At 39.0% G+C, this 21,687-nt stretch overlaps 1 protein-coding gene across 1 annotated transcript in view; it reads left to right on the plus strand.

The window, feature by feature from the left end:
- Positions 1-152: 152 nt before the first annotated feature.
- LOC111585546 (uncharacterized) overlaps positions 153-21,687 on the plus strand; it is a 30,288-nt gene continuing 8,753 nt past the window's right edge. Inside the window, exons 1-10 of the mRNA XM_055007661.1 lie at positions 153-598; positions 3,802-3,882; positions 5,979-6,150; positions 6,675-6,805; positions 10,041-10,276; positions 11,703-11,800; positions 11,881-11,981; positions 12,973-13,208; positions 13,282-13,379; positions 21,030-21,145. Of these exons, the coding sequence (XP_054863636.1) occupies positions 235-598; positions 3,802-3,882; positions 5,979-6,150; positions 6,675-6,805; positions 10,041-10,276; positions 11,703-11,800; positions 11,881-11,981; positions 12,973-13,208; positions 13,282-13,379; positions 21,030-21,145 (1,633 nt within the window). The 5' untranslated portion in view covers positions 153-234. The remainder of the gene's footprint in view (positions 599-3,801; positions 3,883-5,978; positions 6,151-6,674; positions 6,806-10,040; positions 10,277-11,702; positions 11,801-11,880; positions 11,982-12,972; positions 13,209-13,281; positions 13,380-21,029; positions 21,146-21,687) is intronic.

Here is a 21,687-nt window from a genome sequence, read left to right on the forward strand (position 1 = left end):
CACACACACACACACACACACACACACACACACACACACACACACACACACACACACACACACACACACACACACATATATATATATATATATATATATATATATATATATATATATATTTATATATTTATATATTGGCCCATCTATATGTATATATGTTGGACCCCTGCTCTCCCCCGTCCCTGCCGGGGATCGAACCGCCGACCCTCCGCCAGACCTCGCACCTCCAGCCCGATGACAGAGAACCGAGTGGTCCGCGGCTCGTGTTTCCAGCCGGACACCATTCGTCGCCGCACCGGCTCCAGGGAGCATTTCCCGCGCATTTGTCCCCGCAGCCCGAGACCCGGAGCCCCGACGATGCTGAGCTGGACCCGCGGGGCCCCCATGGAGCCGGACTCTCTGGACACCATGTCGAAGAGCGACATCCTCCGAGGCATCATCGTGGAGAAGCTGAGCACCGCGGCCCGGGAGATCCTGGCAGTGGTGGAGCGGACGGTGACCGACTACGAGGAGGAGGCTTCGGGCTTCAGGCAGGAGATCGACCGGCAGCGGAGACAGCTGGAGCTGCTGCAGCCGGAGATCAAGCAGGAGACGTCGGGTGAGTGTGGCGGTGCGCCGTGTTGCGTTTCTACCGGCGGAGCCCGTTCGTCCGCACGAAGGCTAATTTACTGCCGCTTTGTTCTCGGTGAAGCCCACCGGACACCGGAGCAGCGGACATCGGGAGGGTCGCTGCCGGTTCAGGTCATACTTGGGGCCCTCCGTGTGGTTCTGACGTCATGTATAACGGGAGCTTCGTGCTCGAACCGAACCCCTGAGCCGAACCGGATTTCTCCTGAAACTGACCGGGTCGGTGGGGTTCGGGGAGCCGCTCCGGTGCTTAACGGACAGTTACGGATGTTCTGAAACGGTCCGCGGAGCCTCCAGGGGCCCCCAGACACCCGGACCGGAACCGTTCGGTCCGTTTCCTGGCTTCTGGGTTTTTAAGTCGGTTGTTAAGTTGCGCATCTGAATCAAAACAAAGATGGCGGAGGTCGGTGTTCTGCAGAGTTCTGCTGCCGGGGGCGAGCACGGGGCGGGGGCGCGCACAGCTGGACCCAAAATGATCAACAATAAAAATAATTAAAAATAAAACTAATATTTTATAATAAAGACACATTTAAAATTATCATAACAATAAACATCATCTAACGTAAAATACACAAGATGAGCTTTAAATGTCAAAATAATATAATAAAGATGCAAAAGAGCGAAAAATAAACAAAATATTAAAAATAAATGAGACAATTTCATAACTAACCGTAAAACACAATCATGAGAAAAATTAATGAATAAAAAAATTAAAAAGGTAAAAATTACAAACTTATTTAAAAGAAGAATGTGAAATTTTGCAAAAATAGTGTAATAAAATACCAGAGAGAAAAATAAATAAATGAAAATCCATTATCTATACACCGCTTAATCCTCACTAGGGTCGCGGGGGGTGCTGGAGCCTATCCCAGCTGACTCAGGTGAAGGCAGGGGACACCCTAGACAGGTCACCAGTCTGTCACAGGGCTACATACAGAGACAAACAATCACTCTCACATTCACACCTACGGGCAATTTAGAGTAATCAATTAACCTCAGCATATTTTTGGACTGTGGGAGGAAGCTGGAGTACCCGGAGAAAACCCACGCATGCACAGGGAGAACATGCAAACTCCATGCAGAAAGATCCCGGGAAAGCCGGGACGCGAACCAGGGACCTTCTTGCTGCAAGGCGAAAGTGCTAACCACTACGCCACTGTGCAGCCCTATAAATGAAAATATTATTTTAAAATAATCAACAAACAAAATGCAAAATATAAAAACAAGAAATTTTTTTAAAAATAAATTCAGAATGAAGAAACTTGAATGATTTGAAATAAGGTGATAAAAAACGCAATGAGGAAAATTAACAAATAAAAAAATGTTTAAAAATGCATTACGAATTGTGTGAAAAATACACAAGAGAGAGAAAAATAAATTAATTTTAAGACGCTATTTTTTAAAATGAATAAACAAAGTGCAAAATTTAAAAAATGGAGAGAAAATTAAATTTAAAAGTAAAGAAATTTAAAGAGCAAGAAAAATGAATTTAAAATATACGAGAGAAAATTTTAAATAAAAATACACAAAAAATGTATAAATAAGAAAAACTTAAACATTAAAAAATAAATTTGGAAGGAAGAAACTGAAATGATTTGAAATGTTAGGACGATGAAAAAACAATGACAAAAATTATTAAACATAATAAATATTAGGGCTGCAACTAATGATTATTTTAATAATCGATTAATCGGTTGATTTTTTTTTTCGATTAATCGATGAATCGGATAAAAAAACGACACATTTGTAATTTCCGCCGCTTTATTCAGAAATGGAAGATTTGGACTGACAGAGCAAAAAAGATGATTGTAGTGAAGCCTTCGTCTTCAACCATCGACAGAAGCCTCATGCCAGTGAGCATCATGTTGAGGATGCTCTCAGTCAGGACAGATGCTTGCTGCAGTGGACATGATGTCTTTCTCATCATGAAGCCTGTCATTGTTGGCTGTTCATGAAATGAGAAAGATAGTATGAGTATGTATTACAGCACAATTTACAACAACTCAGTAGTTGTTTTATTTGCAGTATTAGGTTAAGGCAAGTAAGGAGTCCAAAGAGCAAAACACAAAGCGCACGTACGTGTGTGTGTGTGTGTGTGTGTGTGCGTGCGTGCGTGCGTGCGTGCGTGCGTGCGTGCGTGCGTGTGTGTATATATATATATATATATATATATATATATATATATATATATATATATATATACATATATGTATAAAGCACCACAAAAAATGCTTCATTACAAAAATTGAGATGTAACAAATTGCTTTAACCCCTGTTTGGTCTAAATGCAGTTCATCCTGCTTCACTCCAACACAGACCAGCGTCTTCACTCAGACTTTGTGAGAAATTAAAACTTGAGGCTTAATCTTTAAATTATTATAACCGTTGTGTGCAAGTTACGTTTATTTATAAATCATATTCAAGCCCTTCTTAAGCTGATTAAAGTGAAATAAAAAGTATCTCACACACACACACACACACACACCCTATCAGTCATTAATCAGCTAACAAACGACACAACGAATCGATAATGAAATTCGTTGCCAACACTTTTAATAATCAGTTTTTATCGATTTTATCAATTCATTGTTGCAGCCCTAATAAATACATATGAGTCTTAAGTTGTATTAAACTGTGATAAAATATACATGAAATGATTTAAATGATTTGAAATTAGATGAAAAAAACAAAATAATAAGAAAATTAAGCAAATAAAAATGAGAAAATACCAAATTAATTTAAAAGAAGAAATTTAAATTGTATAAAATAGTACGACAAAACACATGAGAGAGAGAAATAAATTAACTTTAAAACAATAAAAAACATAAAAACACAAAGAAGAATTCAGAACAAAATAATTTTTAAACAGGAAATGTTAAATAAACTAAGAACGTAATAGAAAATAAATGTAATTTAATTTTAATTTTTTATGCTAATCTTAACAGAAAGATCCCTAATAAGAAACTAAAGCAGAAAATACAAGTTTTTATTTATTTATTTATGAGGAAATTAAAGACATTTATTTTAGCATTTTTGTGAAAACTGAAGTGATTTAATCCATTTGTGTGTTTTTAATAATTTTAATGGCTGAAACTTTTAATTTCTGATCATTATTCAGTATTTAATAAGTCTCTTTAATGATCATTTTCTTCTTTTAAATCCTGTTTTTTCCAGAGGAGCAGCAGATTTTTCCCGTCAGCGAAACCAGAGGAGTGGAGCCGCTGGAGGAGGAGGAGCTGCACAAATACAAGCCCAGTAAGCCCACCACTGATCGTTATTGTTCATCGTTGTTACTGATCAATCTGCTGCTGGTTTTACGGTTGATCAGTTAGAGAGTGATCCTCTTTCTAAACCTGAGGAGTTCCACAGGGATCCACTGTAGGTCATCTGGTGTTTCTGTTGACGACAGGAATTCTCACCAGTTTCTATAACTTTATTTTCATTATTTTCTTTTAAATATTGACTTTATGATGTCTTTTAATGGATGTAGCAGCTTATTTTATCGAGATGCTAAAATCTGCAAATCTTTAGATTATTTTAGCTAAATTTTGCTTGTAAAATGAAAAATTTGCATCGATTCTGAACATAATCATCTAAGTAAAGATTGTTGTTTATTATTTTTGTTGTTATTGTTGTTTCTTGGGTTAATCTGCTCAGGTTTACTGAAATAATTGTTATCTGGGTCCCAAACTAAATGTTCTAACTGGGTTTGGAGAATTTATTGAGCTTCAGACCTGAAAACTGTCAATAAAAAGTCTGTTTTAGGAACACTTTGAGTCATTTTGAACAAATAGGAGTCATGTTGAGCTTTATTTGGTTAATTTTGGACAAACTGTGACTCATTTTTTTCATTTTGACCAATTTTTGAGTCATTTTGGACAAATTTAGGGTCATTTTAAGCTTTAATTAGGTAATTCTGGATAGACTTTGAGTATTTTGGGCCAATTTTAGGGTCATTTTGAGATCTATCAAGTCATTTTGGACAGATTTTTCACAGTTTGAGTGATTTTGAGCAAATCTCTGGTCATTTTGAGCTTTACTTAAGTCATTTTAGACAGATCTTGAGTCATTTTGGACAAATTTAGGGTTGTTTTGAGCTATCATATGATCAATTTGTTTTGAGTCATTATGTGCAATGTGAGAGCAGGAAAGATGTGAATCCTCTTTCTAAACCCAAGGAGTTCCACAGGGGATCCGAACAAATTTAGAGTTGTTTTGAGCTATGTTAAAGTAGTTTTGAAAAGATTTTGAGTCATTATGTCTAGATTTTTATCATTATGGTTGCAATTTTGTCATTGTGGAAACACCTTGAGTCTTTTTGAACAGATTAGGAGTAATTTTAAGCTTTATTCAGGAAATTTTGGACAAACTGTGACTCATTATGGGCAAGTTTCTGTCAGTTTGGACAATATTTGAGTCGTTTTGGGCAAATGTAGGGTCGTTCTGAGCTATGTTCAAGCCATTTGGGTGGACTTTCAGTCGTTTTGTGTAAGCTTTTGATATTTTGGGAACACTTTGAGTCATTTTTGATTTTATTCAGTTAATTTTGGACAGGTTGTGACTCATTTTGGGCAAACTTTTGTCATTTTGGACAAATTTAGGGTCATTATGAGCTATGTTCAAGTCATTTTTAAAAGTTTTGATTCATTATGTGCAGGTTTTTGTCGTTGTGGATACACTTTGAGTCATTTTGAATAAATTAGGAGCCATGTTGAGCTGTTTTCAAATCATTTTAGCTAGATTTTCACACTTTGAGTCAGTATGAGCTATACTTAAGTAATTTTTGACAGATTTTGAGTTGTTTTAGGCAAATGTTTTTCATTTTGGGAACACTTTTAGTAATTTTGAATAAATTAAGGGTCATTTTGAGCTTTATTTAGGTAATTATGCACAGATTTTGAGTAATTTGAAGCAAATTTAGGGTAATTTTTAAATATAATCAAGTAATTTGGGCAGATTTTCAGTCGTTTTGGTCAGATTTTTAGCATTTTGATCCCACTTTGAGACATTTTGAACAAATTAGGAGTCATTCTATCATCTAAATCTGCTGGAAACTATTCTGTTTGTGTTTTCACCACATTTCATGGCTGTCGGAGTTTTAGTTTTGTGAGTATTAAACACCGAGTACAGTTTCCCAGGTTAGTTTGAGGGTGAACATTTTTAAATCTGAAAACATAAAATTCTCAACAATTAAACCCAAATTTTTTCCAGAACTTAAATTTTGGTCCCAGGTAAAAAAATGTCCCTGTGGCATTGCAGGAACACATCTGCATGATGATGCCACCACCGTGCCTGGCGCTGTTTACAGTGTTCTGAGGCTAAACGGTGACTCAGGTGTGATCTTTGTACAGGTGAGGGGGACACGGAGAGTCTGGGAATCGTTTGCTACACCGAGCAGCAGGTGGAGGAAGAGGAGCACGAGGATGAAGAGGAGGTGGAGGTGGACGAAGATGAGGAGGAGGAAGAGGAAGATCAGGCATCGCTGAGCTCTGCTCCAGAGCCAGAGTACGAAGCAGCGCCCAGGTTGTTTTCCTGAACCAGAAATGCTCCTCATTTGTAGTTTTGTTTTTCTGAACCTTGTTTGTAGTCTTTATTTGTTTTCCTCAACCTCGTTTGTAGTTTTCATTTGTTTTCCTCAACCTCGTTTGTAGTTTTTATTTGTTTTCCTGAACCTTGTTTGTTGTTTTCATTTATTTTCCTGAACCTCGTTTGTAGTTTTTATCTGTTTTCCTGAACCTCGTTTGTTGTTTTCATTTGTTTTCCTGAACCTCGTTTGTAGTTTTTGTTTTCCTGAACCTCGTTTGTAGTTTTTGTTTTCCTGAACCTCGCTTGTAGTTTTTATTTGTTTTCCTGAACCTCATTTGTAGTTTTGTTTTCCTGAACCTCGTTTGTTGTTTTTATTTGTTTTCCTGAACCTTGTTTGTAGTTTTTATTCGTTTTCCTGAACCTCGTTTGTAGTTTTTGTTTTCCTTAACCTCGTTTGTAGTTTTTATTTGTTTTTCATGAACCTTGTTTGTAGTTTTTATTATAACTCTACTGTCTTCCAGGTTGGCGCCTCCCTCAGCTCCATCTGACAGGAGGAGCGTCGGCAGACCTCGGATCAGCGACTCCCAGACCCTCATCGACCTGAGGATTCGCATCCTGGAGGACTCAGACATCGATGTTCTTTCAACCGGAGGTGAGTCTGAAGCAGCGCTGGACTCAAATCTGGTCAGAAATACGGCAAAGCTTAGTTACAGAATCTATAAACAGAGCAAAGAATCCACTTCTTTGCAGATGATGTGACTTTATTACATGCAGAGTTTTTCAACAAATTGGGAGCCATTTTCTACAAATAGCGCGTCATTTTGAGCTTTATTCGGTTTATTTTGGACATGCCGTAAGTCATTTTGGGCAAGTTTCTGTCATTTTGGACAATTTTTGAGTTGTTTTGGAACCACTTTCAGTCACTGTGGGCAAGTTTAGGGTCGAAATGAGCAAGTTTACGGTCATTACGAGCTATACGCGGGTCATTTTGAACTTATTTTGAGTTATTGTGGGCAAGTTTTTGTCATTTTGAACAAATTAGTGGTCATTTTGAGCTTTATTCAGGTGATTTTTGGACAGATTTTGGGTCATTTTGAGCTATGTTCAAGTCATTTTGGCAGATTTTGAGTCATTTTGGACAAATTCAGGGTGTTTTGGACAAATTAGGAGTCATTTTTATCCATATTCAGGTCATTTTGGACAGATTTTGATACACTATATTGCCAAAAGTATTCGCTCACCCATCCAAATAATCAGAATCAGGTGTTCCAATCACTTCCATGGCCACAGGTGTATAAAATCAAGCACCTAGGCATGCAGACTGCTTCTACAAACATTTGTGAAAGAATGGCTCGCTCTCAGGAGCTCAGTGAATTCCAGCGTGGAACTGTGATAGGATGCCACCTGTGCAACAAATCCAGTCGTGACATTTCCATCCATCCATTATCTATACACCGCTTAATCCTCACTAGGGTCGCGGGGGGTGCTGGAGCCTATCCCAGCTGACTCGGGCGAAGGCAGGGGACACCCTAGACAGGTCGCCAGTCTGTCGCAGGGCTACATACAAAGACAAACAAGCACTCTCACATTCACACCTACGGGCAATTTAGAATAATCAATTAACCTCAGCATATTTTTGGACTGTGGGAGGAAGCCGGAGTACCCGGAGAGAACCCACGCATGCACAGGGAGAACATGCAAACTCCATGCAGAAAGATCCCGGGAAAGCCGGGACGCGAACCAGGGACCTTCTTGCTGCAAGGCGAAAGTGCTAACCACTACGCCACTGTGCAGCCCAGTCGTGACATTTCCTCACTCCTAAATATTCCACAGTCAACTGTCAGCTGTATTATAAGAAAGTGGAAGTGTGTGGGAACGACAGCAACTCTGCCACCAAGTAGTAGACCACATAAACTGGCGGAGCGGGGTCAGCGGATGCTGAGGCGCATAGTGCCAAGAGGTGGCCAACTTTCTGCAGAGTCAATCGCTACAGACCTTCAAACTTCATGTGGCCTTCAGATTAGCTCAAGAACAGTGCTTCAGCAGAGAGCTTCATGGAATGGGTTTCCATGGCCCAGCAGCTGCATCCAAGCCATACATCACCAAATGCAATGCAAAGCGTGGGATGCAGTGGTGTAAAGCACACCGCCACTGGACTCTAGAACAGTGGAGACGCCTTCTCTGGAGTGACCAATCACGCTTCTCCATCTGGCAATCTGATGGACCAGTCTGGGTTTGGCAGTTGCCAAGAGAACCATACTTGTGGGACTGCATTGTGCCAAGTGTAAAGGTTGGTGGAGGGGGGATTATGGTGTGGGCTTGTTTTTCAGGAGCTGGGCTTGGACCCTTAGTTCCAGTGAAAGGAACTCTGAATGCTTCAGCATACCAAGACATTTTGGACAATTCCATGCTCCCAACATTGTGGGAACAGTTTGGAGCTGGTCCCTTCCTCTTCCAACATGACTGTGCACCAGTGCACAAAGCAAGGTCCATAAAGACATGGATGACAGAGTCTGGTGTGGATGAACTTGACTGGCCTGCACAGAGTCCTGACCTCAACCCCATAGAACACCTTTGGGATGAATTAGAGCAGAGACTGAGAGCCAGGTCTTCTGGTCCATCATCAGTGTGTGACCTCACAAATGTGCTTCTGGAAGAATGGTCAAAAATTCCCATAAACACACTCCTAAACCTTGTGGACAGCCTTCCCAGAAGAGTTGAAGCTGTTCTAGCTGCAAAGGGTGGACCGACGTCATATTGAACCCTATGGATTAGGAATGGGATGTCACTCACGTTCATATGTGAGTCAAGGCAGGTGAGCCAATACTTTTGGCAATATAGTGTGTCTTATATGCTGGTTTTTGTCATAGTTGAGTTTTGCCATTTTGGACACACTTTGGATCTTTTTGAGCAAGTTTCGGGTTATTTTGAGCTATAGTCAGGTCATTTTGGACAAATATAGAGTCGTTTTGAGATATATTCAGGTAATTTTGGCCAGATACTCACATTTTGAGTGGTTTTGAACTAATTACGGCCATTTTGAGCAATATTCAAGACATTTTAGACAGATCTTGAATCATTTTCAACAAATTTAGGGTCTTTTTGATCTTTATCCAAGTCATTTGGGTGGATTATCAGTCGTTATGGGCATGTTTTTGTCTTTCTAGGAACACTTTGAGTGATTTTGAGCAAATTAGGGGCAATTTTGAATAATTTAGGGTTTTTTTGAACTATAGTCGAGTCATTTGGGAAAATTTTCAATCCCTTTGGACAACTTTGAAGTCATTTTGGAGAAGTTTTGTGTGGTTTTATGTTAATATAAATGTGTACAGATTTTAAATCAGTTAATGTTTCCTGGTCTGCTGACTGTTGGTGGGTTTAAAAAACAACCTTCCTCTAACTTAAAAACACATTTTGTTCTATGTTTGAGGTTCAGAATTCATCAAATTGTTCAGAAACACGATAAAACTTAGATAATCTAGAAATAAACTAAGGGATCCGCCTTTTTGCAGATGAGGTGACTTTATTGCATCCAGAGTCTTTGAACAACTTAGGGGTCATTTTCTACAAATTTATATTTTCAGATCATTTTGGACATATTTAGGGTCATTTTGAGGTATTTTCAGGTCATTTTGGACATGTTTAGGGTGATTTTGAGGTATTTTCAGGTCATCTTGGACATATTTAGGGTTGTTCTGAGGTGTTTTTCAGCTCATTTTCTACATATTTAGGGTCTGTGTGAGGTATTTTCAGGTCATCTCGGACATATTTAGGGTCATTTTGAGGTGTCTTCAGGTCATCTTGGACATATTTTGAGTCGTTTTGGACATGTCTTGAATCCTCTCCTTCATGTTCCTGACTGGCTGGGTTCCTCTGGTTCCTCTCAGTGTTCCGGAAGTATCCGGCCCACGAGCTCCAGTGTCCTCGAGGTCTCCAGGAGGAGGACTTCCTGGAGCTGCTCAGGTCCTCCTTCCCTCAGCTGGCTGACGGAGAACCCTTCGATGTCTTCACCACGGACAGAACCAAGAGGCTGCTTCCTCTGGAGGTGGACAGTCTGACCCCAGAGGAGATCTACGGAACCATCCGGTCCAGCGGGAACTCTGCCCTCTACATCCGGCTGAAGGTACTGCAGCCATTCTTCTCATTCAGGACTGAAGCTACACTGTTCTACAGATGAACTTATACCTGCTGTTTGTAAATATTTGGGAAAGCCAGAAGTTATGGCTGAAAGATGTTCAGAAGAGTCAGATTCTGATGAGTTTTTTTTTCTTTTCCACTGAAGCTAATCTAGAAGTGATGATGTGGTTTTTGCTGCATGTTTCTTTACATCTGCAGAAAATGATTTACAGGTCAGAGCGTCAATGTACCGCCACGATATTTACATCTTTCTGTCGTTCTGTGGTCATTTTATGTGTCTTGATGGTCATTTAGCATTTTATTGTCAAGGTGTTTTTCTCTTTTGTGGTTGGTTTCTGTCTCTTTATTGTCATTTTGTATTTTTTGTCCCGATTTTGTGCATTTTTGTGGTTGTTTTGTTATGTGGTGATTTTGCTTTTTTTGTCAAGATTTTGTCGCTCTTTATGATCATTTTGGGGTTTTTTGTTGAGATTTTGTATGTTTTTGTGGTCATTTTTCTTTTTGGTCCAGATTTTGTGTGTCTTGGTGGTAAATTTGCAATTTTCTGTCCTGATTTTGTGTCTTTTTGTCTTCATTTATGTTTTTGGGGTTTTTTTTGCATATTTGTGGTCATTTTGCCTTGTTTTGTCTTGATTTTGTGTCTCTTTGTGGTCATTTTGGGGTTTTTTGTCAAGATTGTTCAACTTTTTTGGGGTCATTTTCTGTCCTATTGTGATCGTTTTGTGTGTCTTGGTCGTCATTTAGCATTTTTTTGTTATAATTTTGTGTCTCGTTTCTGTCATTTTGGGGTTTTAATTTTTTGTTCTAGTTTTCCGTTTTTGTCGTCATTTTTTATGTATTTGTCCTGATTTTCTGTCTTTTTGTGGTTGTTTTGTGCATATTTGAGGTCATTTTAAGGTTTTTTTTGTTCAGATTTTGTCTCTTCCTCATTTTGTGTCTTTGTGGTTATTTTTTTGTTTTTTGTCTTGATTTTAAATTTTTTTCAAATTTTCTGTCTTTGTGATCATTTCCCTTTTTTGTCATAATTGTATTTGTCTTGGTGGTAATTTTGCATTTATTTGTCCTGATTTTGTGTCTTTTTGCATCTTTTTGTGGTTGTTTTGTGCATATTTGAGGTCATTTTAACTTTTTTTGTTCATATTTTGTGCCTTTGTTTGCTCATTTTAAATATTTTTGTCTATATTGTGTCTCTTAGTGTTCCTTTTTTAATTTTTTGTCCTGATTTTCTGTCTTCTTGTGTTCAGAATGTGGTTTGTCTGGATGTCTTCTGGGTGTGAACTCAGTTATTTTAGAGAAAGAGGAATCAGATAACGTTCTTTCCTCGGTGTGGCTAAAATGAAAACATGTTGAAGTTCTGTAATCTGGTTTGTTTTCGGTCGTTTTTCCTAAAGAACTTCTCCAAACTGTTTCAGAAACCGAAGGAGGTGTCGTCGGCCGAGTTCGATCCATCTCAGATAGACGCTGCGGCCGAACCTTCGTCCTCGTCGGATCAAACCAGGAAACACTCCAGGTGCTCCAGTCTGTCGGCTGCTGTTGATGAGAAAGGAGACTCAGGACGGTTCTGATATGGTGTCTGATTATCTGTGGCAGGAGGAAGCCTGGCAGACCTCGGATCAATGACACCCAAACCCACATCCACCTCAGAGTCCGAATCCTGGAGGCCTCCCAGACCGACGTCCTGTCAGCCAGCGGTACGTCCAACAAACATCCTACACTTCAAACTCAGTCATCAGTTCATGGCCTCTTAACTTCTCCTGAGTGATTCCAGTCGACTACAGCTGCTGACAACTCTGATCCAGTTTAAATAGAACCATTAGATCCACTCATGAGATCAAACACTACAGAGGGAAAGTCTGAGAAGCTCAGCAAAGATCTGAAAAAGAAAATCACTGACTTGAACTCAAAAGGTGCCCAAAATTGACTCAAAAATTGTCCAAACCGACTAAAGAGATGTCTACATGGACATAAATTCACTCAAAAAATGTCCAAAGTGACTAAAAACATGTCCAAAATTTTAAAAAATCTGCCCAAACTGACACAAAAACTGTTAGCCGACTCAAAGTCAGTCCAAATTTACTCCAAACTATTTCAAGGTGACTGAAAACATTTTGATAATGATCCAAAAACTGCAAATTGATGCTGAAATTGACGAAATTACCTCAAAAATTGCTTAAATTGACTCAAACAAGTAGTCCAAGGTGGCTGGAAATATGTCTAAAAATATTCAAAAGTTGCCTGAGATGATGCAAAAACGGTCCAAATTGACTGAAACTCTTGACTAAAATGAATTAAAAAATGCCCAAATCAACCAAAACTGTCAAAATTGACTCAAAAAGGGCCCAAACTGGTGGAGATGTCTTAATGGTAAAGAAATGGCTCAACCAGGACTAGAATGAAGGTTCTAGACCGACACCCATCAAGAACCTGAAGAAACAAGACAGAAAGACCACAAATGAAGTGGAACGGCACTAGAACTGGTGCCGTTCCACTACATTTGTGCTCTTTCTGACTCAGACTACAGTCAGTTAAATTGATACTATAATGATACTGCCACCTCCATGCTTGATGACAGGTGTAGAGTCCAGAGCAGAAGCTTGAAACCAGAAGAACCAAACTGAAGTGGAACCATTAGAACTGCTGTCTGTATATTTCGACTCCACTAGCGTTCTCTCGGTGTTCCAGTGTTCCAGAAGTTCCCGGTCCAAGAGCTCCAGTGTCCTCGAGGTCTTCAGGAGGAGGACTTCCTGGAGCTGCTCCGGTCCTCCTTCCCTCAGCTGGCTGACGGAGAACCTTTTGACATCTTTTCGACGGACAGAACCAGAAGACTCCAGCCTCTGAACGTGGAGACTCTGACTCCTGAGGAGATCAGCAGAACCATCCGGTCCATGGGGAACTCTGCCCTCTACATCCGGCTGAAGGTACTGCAGGAAGGTCAGCGTCTGCCGGACGTTAGACCAGGAGCCGGCTCTAATCAGGTCTTCTCTGGTTCAGTCTACAGGAGAGCTGCAGCCCAAAGAGGAGGAACCTCTGCAGAGTAAAGATGCTGAAGAAGATCCATCAACGCCAACAACCAGCCACCAGATCAGCAGGTGACCTCCGAGAACCAGTAGAACAAGAGATATTTATCTCTTGTTCTATCCGAGATGTTTATATGTTATGGGTAGATTTAGAACAGTTTGTGTCATATAAAAGTCGTTTTTAGTCATTTTAGACAAGTTTATATCATTCTGAACAAATTATGAGTAATTTTTGGACTAATTTTGAAATATTTTGGTAGTTTTTGGTAATGTTTTTGTCATATTGGACCATTTTTTGAGTGATTTTAGACCGTTTTTTGAGTGATTTTTGACAATTTTTGAGTAATTTTGGATCATTTTTTGAATCGTTTTGGACAAATTATGAAATATGTTGGTAATTTTGGGTCAAGTTTATGTGATTTATGACCTTTTTAGGTCATTTTTGGACTTATTTTGTGTCATTTTGGAAAATATTCCATCTTTTGACCAGAAATCTGTCATTTTTTTTCTTAAATTGTAAGTTATTTTTGGTTATGTCCAAGTCAGTTTGTACATTTTGAGTCATTTTGAATTTTTGGGGGCATTTTGGAGAAATTATGAGTCATTTTTGGACTAATTTTGAGCAATATTAGAGACGTTTATGTCATTTTGGACTTTTTTTTAAAATTGAGTCATTTTTTGGGTCATTTCAAACAACATTTGAGACATTTTGACCAGACTATGTAATTTTGGGCAAATTGTGAGTCATTTTTGGACTTATTTTGAGTCATTTTGGAAAATATTAGTCAATTTGTAAATTTTGGGTCATGTTGGAGAAGTTTATGACATTTTGGACATGTTTTTTTTAAATTCTAGACAAATTAGGAGTCATTTTTGGATAAAATTTGAGATTTTTTGGAGAACTTAATGTGATTTTGGACAAATTGTGAGTCCATTTTGAACAATATTTGAGACATTTTGACCAGATTTAGGGCATTTTTTGTCAAATTGTGAAACATTTTAGAGAATGTTTGAGTCAATTTGTAAATTCTGGATAATTTTAGCCAAGTTTTTGTCCTTTAGGACTTTTTTTAGTCAATTTCGACAAATCATGAGTAATTTTTGGATCATTTCAAACAATATTTGAGACATTTTGGCCATGTTTATGTCCTTTTGGGCAAATTGTGAGTCATTTCTCGACTTATTTTGAGTCATTTTGGAAAATATTTGGGTTAGTTTGTAAATTTTGGGTAATTTTGGACATTTTTGGGTCATGTTAGAGAAGTTTATGTCATTTTGTGCATGTTTTTGTAATTTTAGACAAATTGTGAGTTTTTGATCAATATTTGAGACATTTCGGCCAGATTTTGGGCATTTTTTTGGTCAAATTATGAGACGTTTTAGAGCATGTTTGAGTCAGTTCATGCATTCTGGGTCATTTTGAGCAGGTTTATGTCAATTTGGATATATTTGAGTAATTTCGGGACATACAGTGGTCCCTTGCCATATCTTGGTTCATTTTTTGCTGCCTCACTGTATCACAGATTTTTAAATTGTATTTTGTATCGTGGGTTTTTCACTGTTTCGCGGGATTTTGCGGTATATACGTATTTTTATATCTGTATTATTTTTGCGATACAATAAGCATTTTCTAGCCTAAAAAATTGAAAACAATATAAAAATGTATAAAAACTAATAACTAAAGCATATTAAATGTAAATAAAATGTGTATCGTCCAGCGCTGGGATCTGATTGGCTCAGACACCGTTGCATCATCTCCTCCATGGACAGCAGCGTTCAGCATCTCGTCCATTCCACATCCACGTGATGGCTAGTGTTGCTCTGCCATGTTGTGTTGCTGTGAAGTCTTCGTAAAAAGTTTAATTTATTTCAAGCCCTAGGACGTTGGCCAAATGTTCTGCACCTTCTAAGACTTCTGGCCCCAAACCCAAGTGCCACAGGAAGATGCTAACCATCGCAGAAAAGGTGGAACTCCTGGACATCCTGAAGGACGGGAGGAGCTATGCGGCTGTAGGCCGACATTACCGGATCAACGAGTCCACGGTTCGCTACATAAAGAAACAAGAAAGGAACATCAGGACGACGGCAACGGTGACTTTTAACAAGACCGCCAAGAGGGTGGTAACGTCCCGCAACAAGGCCGTGGTGAGGATGGAGTCTGCTTTGGCCCTGTGGATCAGCGACTGCAGGAAGGAGAACATCTCGCTGGATTCCATCGCCATCCGCTCCAAGGCCAAGAAGCTCTATGGAATGTTTGCTGGAAGCGTTGACATTGGAAATGAGGAAGCAGGACCATCGAGGGCTTCTTCCACCAGACCAACCCCGTTCAATGCCAGCAAAGGTTGGTTTGACAAGTTCCAGAGACGTTTTGGACTTAAGAATGTTTTTCTGCGTCGAGAAGGTCCATCTGCCGAGGAACTGCAGCCCAAAGAGGAGGAACCTCTGCAGGGTAAAGATGCTGAAGAAGATCCATCAAAGCCGACGACCAGCTGCCAGATCAGCAGGTGACCTCGTAGAACCAGTAGAACAAGAACTAACGTCTGAGATGTTTATACGCTATTGGTCATTCTGGACAAGTTTATGTCATTTTGGACATATTTGGGTAATTTTTTTAATGTTATTTTGGAGATGATTTTGTAATTTTGGGCAAACTGTGAGTTATTTTGGATCATGTTTGAGTCAGTTTGTACGTTCTGGATAATTTTAGCCAAGTTTTTGTCATTTAAAACATTTTTTTGTTATTTTAGGCAAATTATGAGTAGTTTATGGACTAATTTTGGGTAATTTTGGAAAATATTTGAGTCACTTTGTAAATTCTGGGTCATTTTGGCTAAATAATAGAATAATTTTAAGGTTGCTGCTTTACCTGTTTTCGTATGTCGCGGGGGTTCCGGATAGATGAGGGACCACTGTATTCGAAGTCATTTTAATAATAATAATAATAATAATAATAATAAATTTTATTTATAAAGCGCTTTTCCAAAAGCTCAAAGACGATGTACATAAAATACAATAAGATAGAACAAAACAGATAATTAAAATCAGTAGATAGTAAACAAGTTCAAGATAAAATACAGAATCACTTAAGGAAAGCAGATCTAAAAAGGTGAGTCTTTAAAAGGGATTTAAATGTGGTGAGGTTGGTGCAGTCACGGAGGGCATGGGGGAGTGAGTTCCAGAGTGTGGGGGCGGCAATGGCGAAGGCTCTGTCCCCCCAATGTCGCCGGCTGGTCCTGTGCGGGATGGAAAGGAGGTTTGTGTGGGAGGAACGGAGATTCCTGGGGGGGGTGTAGGGGAGGAGCAAATCGGTAAGGTAAGAGGGGGCTAGATTATGGATGGACTTGGAGGTGAGGAGAAGCAGTTTGTACTGGATGCGGTGTGAAATGGGGAGCCAATGGAGGTTCCGCAGGACGACATTTTGGAAAATATTGGAGGCGTTTTGGAGAAGTTTATGTCATTCTGGACATGCTTTTGTAATTCTAGACAGATGAGTTATTTTTGGAAAATATTTGAGACTTTTTGGCCAAGGTTTAAGTCATTTTAGGTAAATTGTGAGTCATTTTTGGACTTGAGTGTTTCTCTGCATTGAGAAGCTGCATCTGCGGACAAATCCGGAGCCGAGGAGTACGTGAACACATTCAAAACCATCATCCATTAAGGGGGCTATCAGCCTGAACAAGTTTTTAATATGGATGAGATGGGCTTATTCTGGAAGCGAATGCCGTCTCGCACTTTTATAATGACGGACAAAGACAAAGGAGCAGGATTTAAGGTCGAAAAAGATGGAGTAATTTTGATTATGTGTGGGATAAAGCCAGGGTTTAGTTATGAGGCAACACAAAACAAGAATGAGAATGCATTGCCTGTGTCCTGGATACACAACCCCAAGGCCTGGATCACCAAACTCCTCACATTGGATTGGTTCCACCAATGCTTTATTCTGGTGGTCCAGCTTTATCTGGCAGAGAAAGGCCTCGAAGTGCTTCTGGTCACGGACAATCCTGGAGGTCACGCTGTTGATCTATCTTAAAATGGCGTCCAGGTAGAGTTCTTACCGCCGAACACCACATCACTGATTCAATGCATGGATCAAGGCGTTATTCACGCTTTTAAGGCTCTCTATACTCGAAACGCCCTCCAAAACCTCGTTGAAGCTCTGGACTCGGATGAAGGCGTCTCGCTAAAGGCGTACTGGCATGACTACACCATTGCATCGTGTCTCCTAAATATTTAGAAGACCTTCAAGGAGATAAAGAGTGAAACTTTAAATGCCAGCTGGTGGTCCACAATTACAAGGGATCCTCTCCTGATGAAGTCCGTCACTCTGCGGTAGATCAGGCTGTGAAGCTGGCAGAACTACTGGGAGGAGATGGCTTCAGTGATGATGTTGATGACCTGATCGAGGCCCACAAAGACCTGATGGAGATGATGAAAAGGAACTAGGGGTTGAAGAAGAAGAAAAAGAGGTTGGCCCAACCCTTGATCGCCTCGCAACCATGGTCAGAAAGGCCATAGAACTTCAGCGGTGACCTTAATGACTGGATTGATGCCCACTCATAACCGTTGACGGACGAAGACCTGACAGAGATGTTGAAGAAGAACAAGGGGAACTAGGGGTGAAGAAGAAGAGGAGGTTGGCCCAACCCTCAATCGCCTCGTAACCAAGGTCAGAACGGCCAAAGAACTTCGGCGAGTGACTCAAGAATGGGACCACCAGATGCTTCGTTCGTTTCAGTTCTCAAATACAATCAAGGGCATCATGCTGCCTTATTAAAACCTTCTAACCCAGAAAAAAAGCAGCGACAGCATCTCCTCATAACTATGTCCCTCATTCGGAAAAAGACTCCAGTTACGTCTTTAGAACAGAAGTTACGGACGAGGACGAAGATACCGCACCATTCCTGAAGAGACTTACCTTCATCCCATCGTCATCAGTACTGCTCAGCTAATTCATCATCTTCGTCGTTCATGGTGAGTACCCAAGTAGAATTGCTGTTAAAATTACACAGGTTTAAGAGTGTAGAAAGTGTTTAAGAGCATAGGAAGTGTTTATAAGAGTGTGGGGAAGGTTAATGACAGTGAGTTGAGGGTTTATAAAGCCTTAAAATATATATAAATAATAATATAAATATAAGGTCATTACTTCGCGGATATTCGTCTATCGTGGGAGGTTCTAGATAGACGAGGGTCCACTGTATTTTGAGTTATTTTGGAAAACATTTGAGATATTTTGGACAAGTTTATGTCAGTTTGAACATGTTTTTGTAGTTTTAGACAAATTATGAATCCTTTCAAACAACATTTTAGACCTTTTATGTCATTTTGGGCAAATTTTGAGTCATTTTGGAGAATATTTTAGACATTTTGGACAAGTTTCTGTCATTTTTTGTCATTGTGAGCTATTTTATTTTTCAAGACATATACATGTGTTTCATCAATTACACCAAAGCTTTCACAGTAAAACATCAAGCAATAATCCAGATGATAAATGACATAAACATAGATGGAAAGGATTTACAAACGCTAAAAATCTCTATTGGCAGCAAAGTGCAGCATTGAGATTAAACAGCGCAATTGGTGAAGAACAACCGATTAAACAAGGCTCAGACAGGGATGTGTCTCCTGACCTGTTCATCTTGTACAGTGAAAAAATCATGAGGAAAATACAAGGTTTACTGAGAGCATCCATTGGAGGTTATAACATAAATATCACACGTTATGCAGATGACACTGCTGGTAACGAACAGCGAAGAAAACTTGCAAACCATAGTATCTATAATTAATACAGAGAGACAAAAACTTGGTCTGTCTTTAAACAAAAAGAAAACAGAAGTAATGGTAATTCCAAAGAAAAACATCATCCTAACCTGTAACATAGAATTAGACCAAGAAACACTGAAGCAGGTTCTTCGTTTCAAATATCTCGGTTCATGGATGACGTCAGATGTAGAGCAGCAATGGCAAGAACAGCATTTACAAAGATGAAAAATGTACTGACAAATAAGAAAATATCCATTAACATCTGTATGAGGACTCTCAGCTGTTCCATCCTACCAGTTCTGATGTGAATCTTGGACCATAAAAAATAAAATGTCAAACAGAATCACTGCTGCAGAGATGTGGTTTTACAAATGCTACGTATATCTGATACGGCCAATGAACCAAGAAAGATGTTTTAAAAACACTTAACACAAATCATATGCTAATGAAAAAAATTAGGAAATGACAAGCAACATTATTTGGACACATCATAAGGAAAAAGACCTTGGAATATCGCCACAACTGGAAAAATTAATGGGAAGAGAGGATGAGGCAGAGAGAGAATGAAGATGATGGACAGACTGACATCATGGAGACACATGGAACCATCAAAAGTCACAATTCAGAACGCAAAAGATCGGATTAGATGGAAGGAAATGATTTTATGTAATTTTGTGCAAGTTTTTGTAATTTTAGATAAATTGTGAGTCATTTTCGATCATGTTTGAGTCAGTTTATACATTATGGGTTATTTTGAGCAGGTTTATGTCTTTTAGGACATTTTTTTAGTCATTTTGGTCACATCTTCATTATGTTATATAGTTTTAGAGTCAGTTTGAACAATATGAGACATCTTGGCCAGGGTTTGTGTCATTGTTTTGTCAAATTATTAATTGTTCTGGGTAATGTTTGAGTCAATTTGTACATTCTGCATCATTTTGGACAGGTTTATGTCATTTTGGACAAATTATGAAATATTTTGGTGATTTTTGTTAATGTTTTTCTAATTTTGGGCAATTTATGGGTCATTTGGAGAATTTTTTGTCATTTTGAACATTTTCTTGTGATGTGGACATATTTGGGTCATTTTTGGACTAATTTCAAAATTCTTTGGTAATTTTAGGTCACGTTTATATCATTTTGGACAATTTATGAGTCATTTTGGACATGTTCGGATCATTTTAGAGAAGTGTATGTTATTTTAGACCATTTTTGAGTCGTTTTGGACATGTTTTGGTCATTTTTGGACATATTTGAGTCATTATGGACCATACCATTTATGAGCCATTTCGGACATTCTTGAATCATTTTTGGATATGTGGGTCATTTTTGGACATATTTGAGTCATTTTTGGACAATTTATGAGTCATTTTGGATCATTTATAAGTTATTTTTGGACATGGTTGGGTCATTTTGGATCATTTATGAGTCATTTTGGGCATACTTGAGTCATTTGGACCATTTATGAGTCATTTTGGATCATTCATGAGTCATTTTGGGCATATTTGAGTAATTTTGGACCTTTTATGACTCATTTTTCGACGTTTGAGTCATTTTGGACCATTTATGAGTCATATTTGGACATACTTGAGTAATTTTGGATCATTTATGATTCATTTTTGGACAAGTTTGAGTCATTTTGGACCATTTATGAGTTTTTTTTAGTTTATTTTTTTTTACATGTTTGGGTCATTTTGGACCTTTTATGAGTCATTTTTGGACATATTTGAGTAGTTTTGGACCGTTCATGAGTCATTTTTTGACATGTTTGGGTCATTTTGGACATTTTACGAGTTCTTTTTGGACATGTTAAAGTCATTTTGGACCATTTATGAGTCCTTGTTGGATATGTTTGAGTCATTTTGCACCTGTTCTGTCCTTCAGAATGTCTACAGCAGGTGACCTTCAGCTGATTATTAGTTTCATGCCCTGATCTCCATCTTTGCTGTTTCTGTGTCCCAGAGTTCCATCTGACAGGCAACGGCGTGGAAAAGCTTGGAACCAGGAGTCGGATTCCCACATCGACCTGAAGATCCGAATCCTGGAGGACTCTCAGATCAGCGTCATGTCGCCCATCGGTGAGTTTTCTGTCGATTGGTGGAGTTATTGATCAGGTAGTGAAGAGATGTGGAGACCAGCTGCAGATTTATTCATTTATTTTGGCTCAACCGTTTGTTAGTCAGTGGAGACTCTAAATAATGACTTAGATTTGGAGAATCGCGTCCTTGTTCTGTGGTTGTTTTTGGTCGCTTTGATTCTTTCTGATTTGTTTTGAGTCTTTTTGTGGTTATTTTGTGTCTCTTCATGGTTATTTTGCATCTTTTTTTGTGGTTTTGTGTTGTTTTGTAATTGTTTTAAGTCTTTTAGTGATAATTTTGCGTCTCTTTATGGTTGTTGTGGTGTCATTTCTCGTCTCTCGCTAGTTGTTTTATGTCTTTTTGTGATCGCTTTGTGGTCATTTTATGTCCATCAGTTGTGTTCTTCTGTTGAAGGTGAAGAGTCAGGAAGCTTCTAGTCTCCATCAGAGACCAAACATTGGTCTGAACAGAGTTAAATAAGGAGTTTTAAAGTCAGAGTTACCTGAAAACAAGTGATTTTATTGACCCGGTCACCCAGAGAC

This window comes from Amphiprion ocellaris, chromosome 23, assembly GCF_022539595.1.
Source record: "Amphiprion ocellaris isolate individual 3 ecotype Okinawa chromosome 23, ASM2253959v1, whole genome shotgun sequence".
NCBI lineage: Eukaryota > Metazoa > Chordata > Actinopteri > Pomacentridae > Amphiprion > Amphiprion ocellaris.